The 22,059-nt window shown below is 41.3% G+C and overlaps 1 protein-coding gene and 1 long non-coding RNA gene across 4 annotated transcripts in view; one reads left to right on the top strand and one right to left on the bottom strand.

Moving 5' to 3' along the window:
* LOC120525137 overlaps positions 1-14,973 on the bottom strand; it is a 47,948-nt gene extending 32,975 nt beyond the window's left edge. Inside the window, exons 1-3 of one of the 3 annotated variants that reach the window (XR_005632896.1) lie at positions 14,732-14,973; positions 3,748-3,876; positions 2,434-2,566 (exon numbers count right to left, since the gene is read on the bottom strand). This is a non-coding gene — a long non-coding RNA (uncharacterized LOC120525137). Of the gene's footprint in view, positions 1-2,433; positions 2,567-3,747; positions 3,877-14,467; positions 14,539-14,731 lie in introns of those variants that run through there. The other 2 variants (XR_005632894.1, XR_005632895.1) reach the window with 2 other exon arrangements.
* Positions 199-22,059, top strand: part of LOC120525136 (immunoglobulin kappa light chain-like) — a 36,749-nt gene continuing 14,888 nt past the window's right edge. Inside the window, exons 1-2 of the mRNA XM_039747192.1 lie at positions 199-264; positions 4,774-5,136. Coding sequence (XP_039603126.1) covers positions 216-264; positions 4,774-5,136 — 412 coding nt within the window. The 5' untranslated portion in view covers positions 199-215. The remainder of the gene's footprint in view (positions 265-4,773; positions 5,137-22,059) is intronic.

Raw genomic sequence — 22,059 nt, 5'->3', positions numbered from 1 at the left:
ATAAAAAGTAAGCTGGTTAAAATAAATGTTTTAAATAACTGTTTTCAACACATCAGCCTTCAGGTATAACAAGTGGAAAGAACGCTTTTGCAGAGTGCTTTTCTTTAGCTAACCGCAGGCCACACTATCTGCTGAGCTCACTTGTTTTATTTGAGGTCACATCAGCTCTTATCAGGCAGTCCTCCTCTACGCTCCGACCGAGCCACAGGTTCAAGATGCCAGCTGCGTTTCCACTTGTGACAGTGCTGCTCTTGCATTCTTTGGGTAAGTCAACTTTTTTATTAAAATAAATCTTAACAAACAAGGAAACAATGCGACATTATTCGTTTTTAACAATCTGCCATAAATTTGGGAATCGCTGTGTCAGTCAGTGCTAATTATGCTTTAGTTTGATATGTTAAATTGAGTCTATGGCTACACATTTGCCACATCTTCTATGTTTCTGACACTTGTCTCCTAATACTAATATAATAATTCTGCAGATATTCAGTTTTAGCCACTATTGATAAAAAATAAAAATTGCACTTGATGATTTCAAATTGTATTTTAAAGGTAACAGATATTTCACTAATCATCTTCTAATTTGGCACACTTTACAGTAAGTGCTTATTAAAAATGACCTCCGTATTACTAATCTGCATTTAAAGACAAATGTGCAAAAATAAAAAATAGACAATTATTGCACTTGTTTTAAGAAAGTATGGCATTTTGGTTTTTATACTTATTGAAAAATTAACCAAAATGGTGTGCTACTTTTTAAAACTGTCCATGCACAAAATTATTTTAAAGACCTAAATGCACAAACAAAAGCAAATGTATGGAAATAAGTCAATGCTCTTTCTCTTTCCCTTTTTTATTTTATATTATTTGTTCAATTTATATTATTTCCAAATTACTAATTCTTAATTAACTACTAGGATTTTTTTAAAATAAAATATAACCCTGCCGTGGGCTGGCGCTCTGCCCGGTTTGTTTCCTGCCTTGTGCCTTCTGTTGGCTGGGATTGGTTCCGGCAGACCCCCGTGACCCTGTAATTAGGATATAATGGATGGAGGGATGGATGGAAATTTGACCAAATATTAAATAATAATAATAATATATCATTATAAATCTACTATTGCTATCATAGTAATTTTTTTAAAGTTATAAATTAATCAGGGCATCTGACACAAGTGATGTACGCTCGTGTAGCCACTGGTATTTTACAGATCTGTTACCATCTGTTCATGGTTATTTATTCACTGCTATTTACTTTATGTTGCCTGTTAAGGATCTAAATAAAAGAATATTTCTTTCTGGAACCTTCATGTGGATGGGTCGTTTGGGAACTTTTGATTCCCTTATGGCATCACTTTAAAGAACTTCTCTGGCACCTTTATTTTTAAGCGTGCATACAGTAGCTGCCATGTTATCATCATCATCATCTTGTTCTTCTTCTTGTCGCCCCCTTTCACCCCTTTCCTTCTTCAATCCATTTATTGAACTACTTAATTTAGTTTTAAGCTGACTAAGAGCAGGGCACAAAGGAGAAACTAACAATGGACTTGGAGCCAGTGACATCGCAGGGAACATCAGCCACACAAAAATTCATGTGCCATATGGGGCAAATTCACCCTTTCAACATTGACCAATGGAAGTAAAGCTTCAGGGTCTTTTCAGCACATGGAAACGTGCAAGCAGCCCCTGTGATGATGCCAGGGCAGCCTTCAATACTTCTGGGTACCCTATAGTGGGTTCAGCTGACTGATTCATAGATGTATTATTGTAGTGCAATTTAATTAATAAAGTATATTAAAATCCACATCAAAATAAATATGTATTATTATTATTATTCATTATTATTATTACTACTACTATGATGTTTGCATTTAATGCAAAAAGCTCCTATTGCCATTGCCTTGTCTGTCTGTCGGAAACAACTGGGATCCCAGTGGACCGATTATGTTCTGATTTGGCACATTTATTCTTTAAGCCAATTCATTGAGAAAGTTCAGTTTTTGTTGACATATCTTGAATAGATCACACTGTACACATTTTTGTAATTTCAAAATCACCCATTTAAAAGTATCAACAATTTGGGAACTCGTCTAACAGAGAAACGTTGAACACATTTTTATATATTTTTTTATTAATTTTATTGCACTCCATACAAAGCAATCAAGTTTTAACAAAAATAAAAATTGAGTTAAGAACAGATCGATCCCCACCCCTGAGAGAGAGAGAGCGAGCCAAACGGCGTAAAATTTAAGGCTTGTAAACATACCTAAATTAATAAATTCTCTGTGCTTTATAAACTTATTTTAAAATATTACGGATTAGATCCTGACATGTTTTGAAAAAAGTCTGTACGGATCTTCTAACTGAGTATTTGATTTTTTCCAATTTCAAATAGTATAACACATCGGTTTCCCAACGACTTAAAAGAGGAGAGTTTGGGTTCTTCCAGTTTATCAGAATCAGTCTGCGTGCCAAAAGTGTAGTGAAAACTCTTTCAAATTTGCCTTCAGAGGGGTCACTTCACCTTGTACATTTTGCAGTTTCTCATCTTTTATTCATCTGACAGCCACTAGTGATGTGGAAACAAAAACGCAATACAAGTTAGTCAAAAGCCGGGGAGCCGCACACACTCTTAAAAATAACGGTGCGTTATTGGCACTTTATGGTTCTTTACTGGGTCATCATTGCTTTAACAAAGCACCATTTCATTTTGGGAAAAGTCCTTGGCAATGAAGTTGATTTTAACTACTTTGAAAAACTAATATGTGGGCTATAGGACTGAAATCTTTAATGCATGGCAAACTACCCAGCAGAGCACTAACAGATTAAGAATTTCTGAACTTCAACTGAGTTATCGTATGCAGCAAGAGTCCTTTTGAAGTCATGACTTATTGGTATTTCACACCATCGGTTCATGGTTATTTACTGTATGAGGCTGACAGATCTGAAAAAATGAAAGTTCTTTCTGGAACCTTCATGGTTTCTTTTGGGAACCAAAAATGGATTCATCGCTCTGTAAGAACCACTCTGGCACCTTTGTTTTTGAGCCGCTCACTTCTGCTGCGTGACGCAAGTTAGCCGTACAAGTGAAAAAAAAAAATAAAAACTATGTGAGAGCAAATGAATCATGAAAGCGTTGATGTGTAAGCACAGAGTGAAGAAACATGTAGTCATTTACACTAAAAACAACCTCATGGCTGCATTATCTGCACATTCGAATGATCCAGTATTCCTATGACTTTGGAGTCTTTCGGCAAAAAGCTTCCGACCTGCTCTCAGTCGTGAATGGTAGCGGCCAGCAAGTTAGCCATGAGACTTAAACTGAGATTTGAACTCTACATCAAACGCTTATTTTAAAAAAGATGAACTACAGTTAATCACAGACATTCCACCCCCTGCAGCAGCAGACGTAAGAGGATCAATCAATGCCATTTTTACATCACTGATGTCTACCAAAGTGCCTTTTGAGTCACCTTAAGCCTACCTGGGCAACGTTTTCAACTATATTATAGTAAAGTGCTGTTAATAGCATGTACTCCACTAAGGCATGTTATTACATTTCATGATCATATTTATTTTTGTAAATGGATTAACACAAACAAGCTTTTTGATGAAGTAACGAAAAACTGAAAAAATTTCAAATCAGTTAGGTCATTGAATGCACCTGAAAGTCACACCATGTGACAATTCTAACCTGGTAATAATAATAATAATAATAATAATAATAATAATAATAATAATAATATGCACCTCACAAAAAAGCGCAAACAGCAGCCCCAGCACTCGCCATCCATCAGCAGCTTGCACGACATCTTGCAACATCAGCTCTCTTCTGCAGTTTGAAGTCGCAATAAGTATTTGTAGTCATAAAAGTAAAAACTACAAGCAAGGAAAACAAAACAAGCGATTTTAGAAAAGTGAAGGTGACCTTTATGCTTGGTTACAAATGCATACAGTGAAAAAACAAATTAATGTTACAGAAAAACAACTTCTGCAAATTACGATGATTTAATATTTCATTGACATTACACGTGTCATTATACGCCACAAGCTATCCATAATGGTCAATACAGGTGTGTAGGCAGTCATTTTAGCTTGAGGCTTCTTGCAAAAACATTGCATTCTGTCCAATTTCACTTTTTTTTGTCATTATACCTTAAAGAATAACAATAAGCCGCTCTGGGCCGTGCAACTTGGACTGGCACCACCATACACGGAAAACCTCCAGTGCAGATGATCTACACAAAATAAAGCGCAACGTACAAAACTAAACAAGATCAGGCAAATGCTGAATAGTGAACTGCAGATTTATCAAATACAAAATGTTAAAAGTGAATTCAGAGAATAGAAAAAAAGATATGCTAGCATAATATTCTACATAATGTTTAATAAGTTTGAACTACAGTTAGGTCCATAAATATTTGGACAGAGACAACTTTTTTCTAATTTTGGTTCTGTACATTACCACAATGAATTTTAAATGAAACAACTCAGATGCAGTTGAAGTGCAGACTTTCAGCTTTAATTCAGTGGGGTGAACCAAAAGATTGCATAAAAATGTGAGGCAACTACAGTATTTTTTAACACAATGCCTTTATTTCAGAAATGGTTCTATAAGAGGAGCCATCTAACACAATGAAGTGCAATTTTAGCACCGTTACTTTTAAGAGTGCAGGCGCTGCTCGGTTTAATCTTGTGTTTACAGGTTAGTACTTATGTTCAGCTATATCGCTATCCTGTTTTCTTAGCCTCATTTCGCCTTTCTTATTTATACAGGAGTCATTGGGCAGACAATCCCTCGATTATGGCAACCTCATCCTTCGGTGACGGCCACCAGCGGGCAGAACCCTAAGATACGATGCCAAGTATTGAACGACAGAGCTGTCCATTTTGTCTTTTCCTGGTACAAGCAAACAAAGGGCAATGCCATGAGTTTCATTTTGAGTGTTCGTGCTAAAAACAAGCCGAGGTACGCAGCAGGCATCAGCGAGAGATTTGTGCCCGAATTCAACACAGTGGAGGACAGCTTGGACCTGACCATCGGGAACTTCGACACTTCTGATGTGGGCACGTACTACTGCGCCATCTGGTACTCCAGTCAGTACATCTTTGGAGACGGGACGGAGGTTGAGTACTCGGGTAAAAATGATAAAAGGAATTACTGTATACCTGTCCGATTCAGCAAGAGGCTGTGGGGCATTTCTATATTAAAGTTCTTAAACTCGTCAAATAAGATGAAAAAGTCTGTTCGGGTAATGCAGTTGTGAAATTACCAAGAATTCGACAAAAAAAAAATCTCAATGTCTAACTAATGCGACGATTCTTTAGTGTTTAATTCACAGGATCATTTTTAGGCAATGGTAATATCGTCTATCAAAATATAAACAAAATAGCTAATCATTATAAAAAAGCTAAGATTTTAATAATAAAATAAAATTGTCAGATCCAATTCGGGATCGCATTAGGGCAGTGACCAGAGTCCAATAAAAAGCATTTAACAGTTTCTAATTCAGAACTTTATAGTTATGATCACTGATAACACATAGAGAAAGTTAGTTTAGAATAAAGATTTTTACATTTGTTTTTAAATTATGAGGTTCACATGTGATCGGTGAGTAAAAGAAGACACCGGAGGAATGATCTACAAATTTAACTCCACGGTCTTGTTGTTCAAAGAGCAGCCTTATATTTCGTGACAGCCTTTCACGAGAAGAGGCCACTTTAACTCAAACGGCATGTATCTGAACTGATAAAACAGCTACCGCTTCATTGTGTTCATACGAAAGGTTTTGAAATCACTTTGTTTTGCCTCCTGACTCATCGGTACGAGAAACACCCCCATGTATACTGTACCGTTCAACTCGTACGAGGAACCCCTACCCCATATAGCCTATGATTTACGGCGCCGTTCTACTCGTCTTCATGTCTGCTTATACAAGGTGTCGAGCTTCTTCCACCAAAAGCCCACAGACTCGAAAACACATCCTTTTTAGTCCTTTTTAGACCATATTTTGAGCAAGAAATTACATCCTTAAGAAAAAGACTAAACCAACGGGTTCAACAAAAACGATCAGAATGACTTGAAGTTGTGAACGTCACATCAGCCGACTGCAGGGGTTCGATCTATAACAGAATACGAGGGGTCAAAAGTTACTTCTTTTCACAAAATAGGCGTTTTATGCTATTGCGAGGTGGCAGATCACAAATATGATCACATTTCTAATATATGATTCTTTACCGGTGGTCATAGACCTCTAAGAGCCACTCCCAGAAAGTAAAAATGACCATTTTCAAGCAAAAGCACATGGGGTTTTGTATTATACTATCTCAAAGGCAGTACAATATAAGACGGTAATTTTGATCCTCTACTGGATCTAGCAGTCTGGACCTCGAAGGTGAAAATGACACATTTCTATTACAATCGAAAATATTTAGACTTTAAAACTGAAGCACATATTTTAATATTTAAAATATTTGCTAACTGTTCTTGTTTATTGTTTACTTCTGTTTAATGCAATTCTTATGAATACCCTCAATTAGGACTACTTACCCTAATTCAGCCTTTGTTTTTAGATTCTGCTTTCTGGTGTCTTACAGCATGCATGTGTCTTATATGAGTGAGTCTTTCTAAACAATCTGCAGATATATTAAGTCTAAGATAACTATCTGGATATTTCTAGCAGAAGGACGCTGCCCTGTTTTCTGTCTACTTGTTAGCCTAATCAAGTCTTCATTGTCGGAACCTACGTTAAGTGAAATGCACTTATTAGAACATTAGAACACTCTAGACGAGAACAGGCCATTCAGCCCAACAAAGCTCGCCAGTCCTATCCACTTGTTTCCTCCAAGAAAACATCAAGTCGAGTTTTGAAAGTCCCTAACGTCTTACTGTCTACCACACTACTTGGTAGCTTATTCCAAGTGTCTATCGTTCTTTGTGTAAAGAAAAACTTCCTAATGTTTGTGTGAAATTTACCCTTAACAAGTTTCCAACTGTGTCCCCGTGTTCTTGATGAACTCATTTTAAAATACAAGTCATGATCCACTGTACTAATTCCCTTCATAATTTTAAACACTTCTATCATGTCACCCCTTAATCTTTTGTTTAAACACTATAAGATCAGCTCTTTTAATATTTCCTCATAATTCAAACCCCTGTAGCCCTGAAATCAGCCTAGTCGCTCTTCTCTGGACCTTTTCTAACGCTGCTATGTCCTTTTTGTAGCCTGGAGACCAACACAATTTTTATGAACTTTAAAGGACCACGCAATTTCTTTTATTTTCTGACAATAAACAGGCGTAATCAGGATTTACGTTTGCTAATTTTGTTGATTACACTTTTCTTACTTTGTTCCGGGCTTAGCGGTAATATTCGAACGAAAACAGAGACGGTCGAAGAGAGACAGAGGCAGCACGAGCAGTTCGAGAAGCTCGGAGAGTCGGGGTATTTATTGTGTCACTTCACAGCAGAGCAGGCAAACCGCGACAGTCGCGTACCTGCAGCCCATAGCCGACTCGTCGCGATCTTCTCTCTCCAACACGCTAGCTCTCGGGACTCCTCCGTAGCACGCAATCTCTCCCAACACTCTCCGAGATCTTCACACCGGAACTTAGGGTCCTTCCAACTCTTGCCATTCTCTCGAAGGCCTTGCTCACCTGGAAACGATGGAGCGGCAGCAGATTTAACGCATCCTCTGGACTGTGAGGGACAGACAGTGGACTTCTGGAGAGTTCGGTGATAGTCAGCTACCTAATGCTTCTGAAAGTGCCGAGTATTAGAAGTTGTTTTTCACTAAAAACATTTTTTGCTTTATTTATTAAAATTCAGAATGACTGCAGTCAAAAAATATTATACTTTGATTTAGCCGTGGAGTGTGCATTCATCTATATTGTCTAAATATTCTAATATTTTTTTATTTTCACATTTTAAATAAATATAAGCAGACAACACGAATTAGAAGCCGACGAGCTTGAAAGGAATATCAACATCTCTGGTTCAAATCCCTGCAATATCCGCGCTGCCATTATAAAAACCGGCTGCATTGTGTTTGCTATTTTCATATCGAAATGGTAAGCGTTGGGTCTGTTTTGTCTTATGAAATGTTAAATTGACGATTCAAATTTTAAACATAGATAGATATATAGATAGATAGATAAAAAGTGGTGTTTAGGGGTGGCAAGTGGGGCGACCGCCTCAGGCTCCGCGCCTAAGGGGGCCCCACTTTTGAGGTCCGCGTGTCATCTTCGAGCGGATTTGTAAAGTTATATTCTACAGTTAGATTTTGATAAAGTCCACGTGTTATCTTGCAAATTGTAGTTGAATACTGTAATATGAAACTCCGGTGTATGTTAATATTATTTTTTATTAAATTCGCGTGCAAGTTAATATAGTCCACACATACCGGTAACAGCGTTTGACGTAACCGACCCCGCGTGGAGTTGGTCAGCCCTAGGCCTCGCACACCCCTAAGGCCGCCTCTGAGATAAATAGATAGAAACCCCAAAGATTATCTGTGAAGTGCACAGAAAATAAATCACACAATAAGTAATCACCCCCCTGAACCTGTAATTAGGATATAGCGGGTTGGATAATGGATGGATGGATAAATTAAGTAATCACCACGCTGGAGTCTCGCAATGCAATTGTGCTGGGTAAATAAAATGCATTATTATTAATATTAGTAGTAGTAGTAGGAGTGGTATAGTAGTCGACAAATAAGTCTTTGACATTATTTGCCATTCCATTTAATAAAGGTTTCACTTAATAGAATTTCTCCAAATGAGCGGACCTTTGTGCAAAAAAAAAAACAAGTAATCGTGTTTGCGAAACATATGTAAGTATTTGAATACGTCCATCTATTATTTTTAACAAAACAGGACTGCGAGGTAGTTGCAGCCTCCACCGGGCGCAAAGTTGAAACAACTGGACAGAGCGGCAGTCCATCGCAGGGCAAACCCCTCCCAACCTCCCTAACACACACACACACACACTAATCCGACACGGTTTTTTTCCTCCGGGTTCTTTGATTCCCTCCAACAGTCCAAGGACATGCAGATCACGTGGATTTCTGGCGATGTTAAATTGACTCGTGTAAAAAAAATATCCTTTGAATTCTAAAATCATTTACGCAGATTTTGGGTAATTTCATACATTTCATAACGCCCAGTGTTTTGCGCTCTTTGCTTACTGGTTTCCTCGGTTGTGTCCTGCTCACGATCGTTGTCTGTCGTCCTCATAACCGCGTGGGGTTGTCTTCCTCGTCGATTGTATTGTTCGTGGTAAATTGGGATGGTCTGGTTCTCAGTCAAACAATGTTTTCTTGTGTAAATTAAAATCTGTCGTTATTTTTCTTTTCGTGTTAAATGCATTAAAATAAAATCAAAGGTGCAGAAGACTGAATTAGCGTAAGCCGCCCTAGTTTTTAATTTAATGTTTTGCTTAGTGAAGTACATAATAATCAAGAACAGTTGCGTCAGATATTTGACATATGCCTAATTTAAATGTTTAAATTCTAATTATTCTCAGTTGTAATAGAGAAAATAATATATTCGTATAATCACTGACCTTAAACTAGTCTGAAACGATAATCCAGGTATTTATGAATCAAATTTGTCATTTTTAACCTTCTGAGAGAGGCTCTTAGATGATCTAGGACCTCCAGTAACGAATCAAATATCATAAATATGCTGATATTCGTTATCAGCAGCCTGCACGTATTACCAATCCCATTTTTTTAAGTTTTGTGAAAACAAGTAACTTTAACTCCTCATATCTCATTAGGGTTTGGTTAATGTGGAATACAAAAAAACAATATTTTCTAAAGTCAAAAGAAAGAGAAAAACTGCAGTGATTTCAAAGCGTTCGTAAGTAATTCTTATAAACACATTATATACATCAAGTATGTATGTGCTTTATAGCATGCTAAAATGAAACAGCAAGAAAGTTCAGTATATACACATTTCTGTTTTATAACCTAAACTAAAAGGTTAAGTTAAAACTACTCAAGCTAAAGTGATCTGTGATGCGCTTTTTAACTTTATTATATACCTACAACACACCATTCATTTACCTGTATGACCCTAAGAACAACATTTCTGGCTTGTTTATATTAAAAGATAAAAAGTCAAACTGCTATTTTAATAGGTTAATATAATCCAATGTTTTCAGAGAGCAGTTCAAGTTGTCCAGTGGAGAAGGAACAGTTGCCTTTCTAATAAAGGTTTGCTACAGTCTTGGCAGTATATTGAAAAAAACTCAACATGAATCTGGTTCCATAACCATCCAAAAACACAGAGAGCACATTCAAAAATTATTTTGCTAACCATCATTATGCCTTGGTTTCTCACAGTTAAAGACAGGGGTTATCTGGAAGAATTTGCAGTGTTTCTGTAAGAGGGGCGTTTCCTTATGCAAATATGCCAACTTTATGCAAATTTAGAATTGATACTGACTTAAATGTAAAACTTACATTTGTCCATCTTTATATATAGAACATCCAATGTCTGTCTTTCTGTATGCCTGTCAGCTTTTCACAAGAGAAATACTTAACGGATTTAGATCTTTTTTTTCCTATACAGTCATTTGCTCGAATATTCCAGGTTGATTTTGCGACTTCTCTCATCGCGCTATGTATCTGTTGTATCCAGACACAAAAACTCGTCACACACGGGTTTTGCCCAAATGTTTTCTTATTGTCTTTTATTTCCAACCTTCTTTTTCCCACAAACCCTCAGTTCACCACACCCTATTTTATACCCATCCTGCCTTGTCTTTTAGTAAAAAACTATGTACAAACTTTTAAAGAAACATAGGGTTAAATTCTGGACATAACATTTTCCCCCCTTTCCTCCTTAACCTTCTGTTACATAATCACTGAGCCAATGTGGGGGAACCCGTGCCCTTTGCGGTCGATGATAAGTTTGTGAAGAAACAGGAAAGGTCTGGGAAGATAACCCCAAAGATGTAGCTTCTGTTGTGGGGCACTGCCAAGTGAGGACCGAAGTCTCCGAAAGTGTAGTGCTGGCTGATGAAGGCGGTGGCACTGCACAAAGACGATTAGCATGCCAACGTGACCCATCTGTAAGCTGGAAAGTGGAAGGACCCAGTTGCCTTAAAATTTGAATGGGATCTGACCAGTAAGACTGTAGCTTGTTCTTGCGATTTGCATGCTTTACCCTTACCCAATCTGAAACAGCCAGTCTGGGTGACTTTGCATGTTTGGCCCTGTCATAATTATGTTTCATTTGATACTGTGACTGTAGTACCTTTTGAGCTGCTTTTGTGGGCATCTGTGCCCCATAACCAGGTTTGGATTTTGGTGCTAGTCGCGTTAAAGGCAATTTTAGTTCTCGGCCTATCATTAAAGAAGCAGGGGAGACACCTGTAGTAGCATGCATGGAAGCTCGTGTGTGCAACAGAGTTAGATGGAGAGCATCATCAAAAATCCTTCCTTCCATTAAGTATGCTCTGATGCCCTCTTTCAGTCTACGGTTCAGGCGTTCCACCCCACCATTAGCTTCAGGGTGATACACTGCTGTTTTGATGTGTTTAATACCATTGTCTTTGAGAAAAGAAGTAAACACTGCTGATGAAAACTGGGGTCCGTTGTCTGTTGTAATAACACTTGGCAAACCCCACTGACTGAAAAGATGGCTTAGAGAACGTATGATAGAGTGTGTCGTGGTGGAGCTCAGCATGATAGCCTCAGGCCATTTTGAATACAAGTCATGCACAACCAAAAGGTACCTTGCATGAGCCGGAGCCCCATGGAGTTCCCCACAAATATCTATTTCTAAGTGTTCCCAAGGGGATGCCGGCCATGCCACAGGTCTCAAAGGAGCTGGTGTGGGCCTCATTGTCTTGCCACTCGCTAAACACGCTGAGCAGTCTTTCACCAGCAGTTCCACATCACGATCAATGTTTGGCCACCAGACCGTGTCCCTGCAGCGTTGTTTTACTTTCACAATTCCCAAATGGCCCTCATGGGCCATGTGGAGTACTCTTGCCCGAGAGATTCAGGAATTAAGGTTCGGTGGCCCCTTGCTACACATACTTCATCCCAACAAGAAAGTTCATCTCGCACCCGATAAAAGGGAAGAAGTGCTGGCTCCACAACTTTTGGCCATCCCTCCACAGCATATTTTCGTATCAGACAGAGTAGTTCATCCTCACAGGAGGCCTGACGTAGTTCCTCTATGGCTACTGTGCCCTTAAGTGCTTCCTGCAGCGTGTGAATCCAGGCCCTCTCCTCCTCTGAGACCACACCCACAGGCAGGGATACGGAAACAGCCCTAGAAAGTAAATCAGCAACTGTATTTTCATAGCCAGGTGTGAACTGTAGTTTAAAGTTGTACTGGTTTAACTGATCTGCCCACCGGAGGAGCCGGAGTGGCTTGTGACCTGAACCCCCCTTGCCCAGAAGAGCGGTTAATGCCTGGTGGTCAGTGCGCAAGGTAAAATGCCGGCCATAAAGATAAATATGCCAACGTTCACAGGCCCACAAGCAAGCTAGCGCTTCTCTCTCTCCCACAGAGTACTTCTGTTCAGCTTCTGTGAGGGCACGGGAGGCAAAAGCAACTGGGCGCTCCACACCATCAACTATCTGGGATAGAACAGCACCCAATGCCACAGCTGAGGCATCACATGTGACCAGAGTGGGGGCAGCTAGGCTGAAATGAGCTAGTGTCGGTGGCCTTGTGAGCTGTTGTTTGATGTCATGAATTGCCTGTGTACAAGCAGCAGTCCAAACCCATGTAGCATCCTTTTTTAAAAGGGCCCTCAATGGTGCTGTTTTGTCAGCATAATGTGGTAGAAAACGAAGGTAGTAATTTGCCATACCCAAAAATGAGGCCAACTCAGTAGTTGATTTAGGCTCCGGCAAGGCCAGTATAGCATCCACATTAGACAGCAAGGGCTGGATGCCATTGCACGTAAGTTTGTGCCCCACAAAGTCAATTTCTGGAGCGCTAAAAATACACTTTTCAACATTTAAGGTGGCCTGGTTTTGCTCCAGTCGGTGCAGTACCTGCTGCAAACGAATATCATGTTGCTCTTGTGTGGGGCCATGTACCACAATGTCATCTAAATATATCGACACACCAGGAATGTTTGCCAGTAGTAGTGACATGATCTTTTGGAAACAGCTTGGAGCTGAGCTTAATCCAAAAGCCATCCGTGTGAACCTGAAAACCCCCAAGTGAGAAACAAAAGCAGTCAAATCCCGACTAGCAGCATGTAATGGCACTTGTAAATAACCCTGTGCAAGGTCCAATTTAGTGAAAACGGCTGAGCCCTGGAACTGCGTTGTGAGCTCCTCTGTTGTAGGCAATGGATATTTATCAGGAATTATGGCTTTATTAACTTCCCTCAAATCCACACACAAACGAATTTTGCCATTCTTTTTCCGTGCCATAACAAGATTTAAAATCCAAGGTGAAGCATCAACTGGCTCAATGAGGCCAGCCTCCTGCAACCTTTCCAACTCCGCAGAGACCTCCTCACGTAGTGCCAACGGAATCCGACGAAGGGGCTGAATCACTGGGGCTATGTCTGTGTTAATCGTCGGCTTGTGGACAAAACCAGTGATACAGCCAAGACCTGTGAATAAGGCTGGAAACCTCTGTAGCCAGGAGTCCACAACTTGCAAAATTTGGCAACCCTCAAAGTCTGATACTGTAAAGCTTAAAGCAAGGAAAAGATCAAGCCCCATGATGTTAGCTCCACCTGCTGTGATGTGGAAAGACACTGCTGAAGTGGTTCTATCTTTGTAACTCACAGTCAAAATAACTGTACCCAGGACATTTATAGGAGACTGATCATAGCCAGTGAGTTGTACAGCTGCAGGTTTAACAGGTACATGAGAAAAAAACCTGTCAAACGTGGTTTTATTTAAAAGAGACACTCTAGCACCAGTATCTAGTAGGAGTGGGATTTCCACACCACCCACCATGCAGATGAGGTGTTTTAAGAACGGTGTGTTCCGCTGCACCCAATTTATAGGTTCTGGCGAGTGAGCACGCCGATACTCCCGTGCAGGCTCACTTGCAGTAACAGGTGCGAGAGCTGACCGGCACCAGCGTGCGAAATGATTAAGTTTATTACAGCGGCGGCATCGCTGGCCTTGTGCAGGGCATGTGGCTGCCCTCGTATTATGCTGATTTGACCCACAGTTTGAACAACGTTGCGATGTAGTCGCAGCTGTGACTTTGTGCACAGGGATTTGATTTGAAGTCTCCGCGTGCGCTCCTTGCAACTTTTGCGCATCCGCAACAGCGGTTTCTGTCTGTTTTCCTAGTGACACCGTTTTCTCTAGTGTGAGGTCATCGGGTTCAAGCAGTAACCTAGCGCGCAGCTCATTGCAATTGGTTTTCTCAATGATCTGATCGCGGATCATTTCGTTTTGCAGGGTTCCAAAATTACAATGCCGCGCCAGTTCATGTAAAGCAGAGACGTACTGAGTTATCGACTCACCCGGCTGTTGTGCTCGTTGACGAAAATGAAAACGATGCATAAGGACACTGCGACCAGAGCTGAAATATGCCGCTAATGCTGCCTTTGCTGCTGCATACGTAGGTGCGTCCGGTTGCAACGTGGAGAAAATGCGCTGCCCCTCTACTCCCAAACAGTGCAACAACAAAGCCCTCTTCCTAACATCCGCCATATCCTGAACATCAAGGGCTACCAAATATAGTTCGAACGACTCAATCCATCTCTGCCAGGGCACCGGAGGCTCACCTGGGATGGTCAGGAACGGGTTAGGAGGTGGTAACGTGAACTCAGCCATCCTCGTCTGCTAAAATGTTGTATCCAGACACAAAAACTCGTCACACACGGGTTTTGCCCAAATGTTTTCTTATTGTCTTTTATTTCCAACCTTCTTTTTCCCACAAACCCTCAGTTCACCACACCCTATTTTATACCCATCCTGCCTTGTCTTTTAGTAAAAAACTATGTACAAACTTTTAAAGAAACATAGGGTTAAATTCTGGACATAACAGTGTCATAGTTCGCTTTTGGTGGCAGCGGGCCGAGGGGAGGGGAAGCGTGACGTCAGGAGTAGGGTGCCAGGCAGAGCCCTTCTCACTGTCCTGTTTCACTACTACGCGGGCGAAGCTGCGGTTTACTGCTAGTTTAAAATAATTATTTTAACCATTTATTGTATTAGTTTTTTTATTGTGAAAATATACAATTAAGGTTGTGAAATTTTAGTGCCTTTTTTTCTTTACAGTGTAAAGATTTGTTCAGCCCACCATGTTGATGTTTGTACAGGTGGCACATCCCCACATATAAACCACAGGCATGCATGCGCTGCCATTTCAGTAGCTTGTTGTGACTACCGAGGATCTGTTTGACTGACCCAAGTGCTATCAGATGTGTAAAAGAAAAAAAAAATCTATATAAAAAGTAATAATCTCTTTCAAGCTAAATCTGAAACAGAAAAGAAATCTGTAATAGAAGTCATACAGAATGGTTCTCTGTTTCAGAAGTGTCACCCAAACCAAATCTTAAGGCAGGTACTGTATTTGTATTTCTGGCAACTGGCACTTGTCAGTATAAAATAAATGAATATTTAATTTAAGTCTAGCTTTGGAGAACTATTTTAATAAAGGTTTGATATCAAAAGAATCTGTAATCAGTTAAGCACTAGATTGAAGAGATGGTTCATAACAAGAAGTCAGTGCCATTATGTGCAGACATTGGAATAGATCTGTTACTCAGAGGACACACTTAGAGAGTACCAAACAGCAATACAAAAAACACAACCAAACAATCAACACATTAAACATTTGTTATTATGAAAAAATCTGAATTAAATATTGTAATATCTTGTGCTATCCATCTAAGACAGGCTGAACTCTAAGTAATTAACATAGACCTCATTGTTGACATTCGCAGTGCACCTTGCAATACACATGTCTCAGTTACATGCCATTTGGTATGGGATTAAAAAAAAGTGTTAATAATTGTGATGCGCCATCTGTTGGAATGATCGAGACATAGTGATTGGACGGAAACAGACAGATACACAGACATTTATCCATTTATTAAGGTGGATGAATGCTATGTAACAATTACGCATTTAACACCAGAAGTAAATGAGGGATCTTATCAAGACAGGTTAAGATGTGGAGCCATTTGGCTTTCCTTATAGCCCATGTGTTGTCATGCTTGATGCAGGGAGGAGCAGTACATACTATTGAAGGGTGGACTCTAGGAAAATTAGTGGAATATTAGCCCACTAGGACTGGTTAATTGCCATGGTATTACATATATTTGTGCATTTTATTGTTGTTTCCAAGTTGTAATGTGTTTTATTTTTAAGCATTTACTGTTATATTTTGAATTATTTACCATCACTTTAAATTTTACTTATTTTTCCATGTTCTTTGTGGGTGGAGCCCCAAGAGGCAGGGCCAACTTGACATCACCCTGTCTGAGTTCTTCCTCTGACTATTTAAGTCAAAGCCAGAGGAGAGCTGAGACATGTTGCATTAAAGTTTAGTTATCATGTTTTTGTCCTGGGTATGATGTTAAACTGCATCCGGCTCTGCAAGTGGTCCTCCAGCTTGCAGGGAAATCATGGGGGTTGGTGGCAGGATTGGAACTCCAGCCACCGTAAAAAAAACTTCACAAAGCTCCGAGACTACAGAAAGGACTCCTTTTTGCTCTCCGCGGGAGTAGCTCAGCTGCAGCCACCCAAAGGAAGGCTGCTCGCATCATGGAGGGAATGGAAGAAAGCCCTCGGGAGTCCCATCCCCGGAAGAGTCGAAACCGTTGGAGCGGCAACAGGGTCGGGTCTGTTGGGGATCGGAACTGGTGCTGAGGCGTCGCCCACTGCACGGCAGCACTTGGGTCCCAATTTGAGGTGGCCCTTACAGGTGGGCACATGGAACGTCTTCTCTCTCCGGCAAGATGATCATCTTTCTCTGCAGTCGTAGGAGCTGTGTAAACTCCGCATTTCAGTGGCGGCACTCTCTGAGGTGTGCAGACCAGGGAGTGGCCAGATCTCTGTAGGTGGATACACCTTTTATTGGTCTGGTCAGTCTGATGGCTGTCATACTCGGGGAGTAGCTATGCTGTAGCGGACTGGCTTCTTCCAATGGTGTCCGATGTCACTCCTTTCAATGAGCATATTATGGGATTCAGATTATGGCACTCCCTGGGTGCCTTGTCTGTTGTCTCAGTGTATACTCTGACCGCGGTGAGTGATGTTTTGGCGAGGGAGACATTTTATTCACCACTTCGATTGGTGTTTGATGGGTGCCCACGAGGTGACACTCCTCTGGTCATGGGTGACTTCAATTCAGCTACTGGCACTGACAGGGCTGGCTATGAGAATTGTCTTGGTCCCCATGGGTCTGGTGACCGTGGTGAAAGTGGCTCCATGTTCTTTGACTTTGCAAAAGGTCAGGGGCTGTGAATCGCTAGATCCTGGTTCCAGCACCCTGAACCGCATCGTTGGACTTGGTACTGCAATACTGGTGATGCGGTGAAGGAGTTCGATCACATCCACGTGGGCAGACGCTGGAGGCTCTTACACAACTGCAGGGTCTACAGAAGTGCCCAGTTTGTGAATTCTGACCATAGAGTTGTTGCTACTCTTAGGCTCCAGCTTTGGTCCAGTAGGTTACCACCTACTAGGAAAATGAGCCTGGACTTGGCCAGACTTCAAGACCAGGCTGTTTCTAATGATTTTGCATGCAGTTTGTGTGAGGAACTTGCAGATTTGGGTATGACTGCCAATTCTAATGTGATGTGGAAGACAAGACCCTGAAGGTTGCTGAGGGTTGTGTTGGTGTTCATAGAAGGAGGTGTTTCATCTCGCACTGTACCCTGGATATCATTGAGAGGAGTCGCAGCACATGGCTCAATGGCAACTCTGGTCTGTACCGGGAACTGAGAAGGACGGCTGCGAGGGTTCTGAGGGCGGATAAAGAGGCGTTTGTTAGAGGAATCTGTGAGTAAGTGACACACCATCTGTGGTCTAGCAACCCATGTCCTGCTTACAGAGGAATCAAAACATTACACATATCTGAATCTGTTCCTCAGAGAGTCGCAGTCAGGGCAGCAGATGAAACGGTCCTAATGGATGACACTGCAGTTGTGACCCGCTGGGCTGGCTACTTTGAGCAGTTGTTCAAAGCTGATCCTCTGGATGTTGGATATCTCTGGGTCCATGGTTCTTGAGGCTGGTCCTCCAATTAGCTGTGAACCACCCAATCTCATTGAGATTGCACAGGTTGTGAACCAGCTGAAGGGGTTAAAGGCTGCAGGGATCTGTGGTATCTGGGGTGAACTTCTCCAGGCTGGTGGTACGGCTGTCCTCCTGGCATTGAAAGCAATCTTTGCTTCCATTTGGGAGACTGGCATCATCCCAACTGACTGGAAAATGGGACTTGTCGTCCCTATCTGGAAAAGGAAGGGTGATCGCCTGGATTGCAGCAACTACACGGGGATAACACTGCTCTCTGTGCTGGGAAAGGTCCTTGCTATGGTCATCCTCTATAGGATCCGTGATCACTTGCTCACCTCCCAGCGACGGAACAGTCTGGTTTTACGCCTAAGAAGTCTACCATCGACTGCATCCTGGCACTGAGGGTTCTCATGGAGCACAAGTGCGAATATCGGCAGAGTTTCTTTGCAGCCTTTGTCGATTTTCGCAAAGCGTTCGACTCAGTTGATCGAGCTGTCCTGTGGGACATCCTGAGGGTTCACGGGATCCCCTCGAGGTTGCTGGATATCATGGCTGGCCTGTACACTGGTACTGTGAGTGCTGTGCAGAGTGGAGGCAGGACCTCTGCGTTTTTCCCAGTTGATTGTGGGGTTCGTCAGACGTGTGTTCTTGCTCCTACTCTGTTCAATGCTTGTATGGACTGGGTGTTGGGCAAGGTCGTGGGTTCCATTGCCTGTGAGGCATCTGTTGGTGAAGAAAGCTTCATGGATCTTGACTTTGCTGACAATGCTGTGATCTTTGTGGAGTCAATGGAGGCTATGATCGGGGCACTCAAAAGACTGAGCAAGGAGTCTGAGTGTCTAGGCTTGCGAGTGTCCTGGATAAAGACCAAGATCCAGGCCTTTAATGACCTCTTCGGTACAGCCATCAGCAGTGTGTCTGTCTGCAGATAGAGTGTCGACCTTGTGGAGAGGTTTACTTACCTTGGCAGTGGCATTCATATCTCTGGTGACTCTTCCTGTGAAGTCAGTAGATGGATTTGGAGAGCATGGGGGTCATGAGGTTGCTGGAAAGGGGTGTGTGGTGCTCCCAATATCTATGCAAAAGGACGAAGGTCCAAGTCTTTAGAGTCCTGGTGCTTCCTGTCTTGCTATATGGTTGTGAGACATGGACGCTATCCAGTGACCTGAGATGAAGACTGGACTCCTTTGGTGCTGTGTCTCACTGCAAAATCCTTGGGTACTGTTGGTTTGACTTTCTGTCGAATGAGTGGTTGCTCATGGACTCCCAAATGAGGCACATTACCTGCATTGTGAGGGAGCGTCAGTTATGGCACTACGGCCATGTGGCGTGTTTCCCCGAGGGTGATCCAGTTCGTAAGATCCTCACTGTTGGGGACCCGAGTGGCTGGACCAGGCCAAGGGGTCACCCACATAATACCTGGCTGCGGCAGATGGAGGGTCATTTCCAGAGGGTGGGACTGGACTGTGTGTCTGTCTGGGGGGTTGCAAACCAGGATCCCGAGTTGTTTCTTCGTGTAGTGGGTGCGGCAACGCAGTGTACCAGTGCATGCTCCCCAACTTGACTTGACTTGATAGTGTTTTTGTAAATATTTTACTGTGTTTATTTGACTCTTTTACTGGATTTGCAGATTGGGACTTCTTTGGCTTTTGGGTTGCCTTTTGGTAATTGCTTGGTGCCTCTTTTCTGCTCTTCTGAGCATTTCTTTGTATATTTGAAATGTTTGGAAATTAACCCTTTCATTTATAAAGACTGTTTTTTGCCCTTAACTGCACAAGCCAAAGTTTTTGGTCATCCTCCTCTTGTGGGGCTTTGATACATTTTTGAGCCATTTTAAGTATATTTTCAAGGCATATATCCCTTTTTGGTTGCAACGCTTGAGGCAGACCAGGACAATTTGGAGCTGGCCCATTGGGATAAAGCTTTTTCTAGGCAGGCGTAGGAGGCCTGGCCTGGTCAGTGAATACTTTTGGGTCCTCGAAGCACATTCTTGTCATGATTCTGACTTCAGCTCACTTCAGTCAGGGGAAGGAGTCGTGGGTAAAAGAAAGGGTTCGTTATTAAGCTGCCAGTAATTGTTGCTTTCTTTCTTTAATTTTCACCCAGGGGGCTGTTTTGGTGCTGTCTTTTGTAAGGTGGAAATCATGAATGATGGCTGGTAGGGCATCCACACGTTATGTGGCATCACCAAGGTAGAAAAAACTTGGGTATAGTATGAGCAGTGCAGACACCAGAGTGGATAAAATGAGAACTGACCAAGTGTGGAGCTCCCTCAGTGTGTGTTCAGCAGAACTTGTTTAGGAGTGTCTGTGCCCACATCATCCATAGTGAGACTTGGCACTTCTGATTTAGTCTGACTTGCTTGGTGCCTCCTTTGTGACTAATGCTAGCGTGAGCCCTGTTCCTATTCCCTATTCTGTCACCGTCACCATTGATGTGCTGTAATTATGGATTGGGAGGCAATCTGCAATCCTATTAGTAATTAAACTTGTCTAATTGATTTTATGAAGTTCTTAAAATGTATACTATAATTTGTAAAACATGAAGCTCTCTGCTCTCTCTGTAATTCAACAATCTACATTAAGGACTTGGCTCATGCAGACAAACTACCGTCTACTGTAAAGCTAACACCAGCACCGAATAACCAATCTAGCTAAGAAACAGAATGGTGGTTACCATGAAGGATCCTTTCAATTAAAAAAGAAATCACCCACGTAGAATCTTAGTGAATTAACCAAAACTAACTAACACTAACATTATTTTTTTAATTTTCTTGTATTATTTTTTGTATTTTTTAAATACAAAAGAATATTTTTTGTCATTGTATTCTAATAGGGCAGGCACTACCCTCTGAGGCCCAGCCAGAATGACGTGTCTGTCCTGTTTTAAGGATTGGTGATGTACAGAAGACAGTTGTTTAGAGTAGGTTGGATTTAAATATCAAATTCATTGATTATTCACATGTTTACATTACCTGTTACCTGTACAAAACTTTTGAGGAAAAAAATACCCTTTTTCTGAGATTTATTTTAGTAACTTAGAGGATCAGTTGGGGGATCTAGACACACCTTAAACTCCGCCCATGGTAGGGACTGTCAGGAGGGGCGTGGCTATCTGGAGAAGTCGGCCATAAAAGCAGCTCCTGACATCGTGGATGGTGGGGCACATACACAACATTTAAAAAAAGTGCTTATAGAAGACTAAAATCTACCTGTGTTCATGTGTGACTGCCGGTGAACCTCAGTTAAAATCTTGGCTCCTGGAGCTGGAGAAAGTGTGGCAGATGGTGTCACTTCTGACCCCACAGCTGATGCTATTCTCAGAGTCTGTGGAATCACAGAACATCAGAGTGGCACTTCAGAGCAGCCAAAGAAGGAGATAGTGGGTTCAACAGAGATGGCTCCAATTATCCTTTAAAGCAGCGTTTCTCAACCTTTAAGTATTTGCGACCCGAGTTTTCATAACAGTTTTATTCGCGCCCCCCCTAACGTTTTTTTTTTAAAGGAGCCCACTAATACCAATTTCTTCATTTTTAATTAATGATATATCATATATGCATATTTTAATATACCTACTTAACTTTTAGCGACATTTATCTAACTCTATATTTATTTTTCTAGTATCAGAATGTGGTTTAAGTTAATTTGTTTTGGTTTCAATAGTTGTATTTTTCATATTTTTGATTCTTGTTTTCTTTTTTCACATCTTCGTGCCCCCTTTTGTTACTTCATGCCCCCCTAGGAGGGTCCGCCCCCACAGTTTGAGAACCACTGCTTTAAAAACTGTAACATTAGTTTAATATGTTACTGTCCTCTGTACAAATATATTTTATAAATCTACTTCTCTTTCTACTTACATGCACAGTTGA

This window comes from Polypterus senegalus, chromosome 3 (assembly GCF_016835505.1).
Source record: "Polypterus senegalus isolate Bchr_013 chromosome 3, ASM1683550v1, whole genome shotgun sequence".
In the NCBI taxonomy this organism is placed as follows: Eukaryota; Metazoa; Chordata; class Cladistia; order Polypteriformes; family Polypteridae; genus Polypterus; species Polypterus senegalus.
This window is presented reverse-complemented; position numbering and strand designations above follow the sequence as displayed.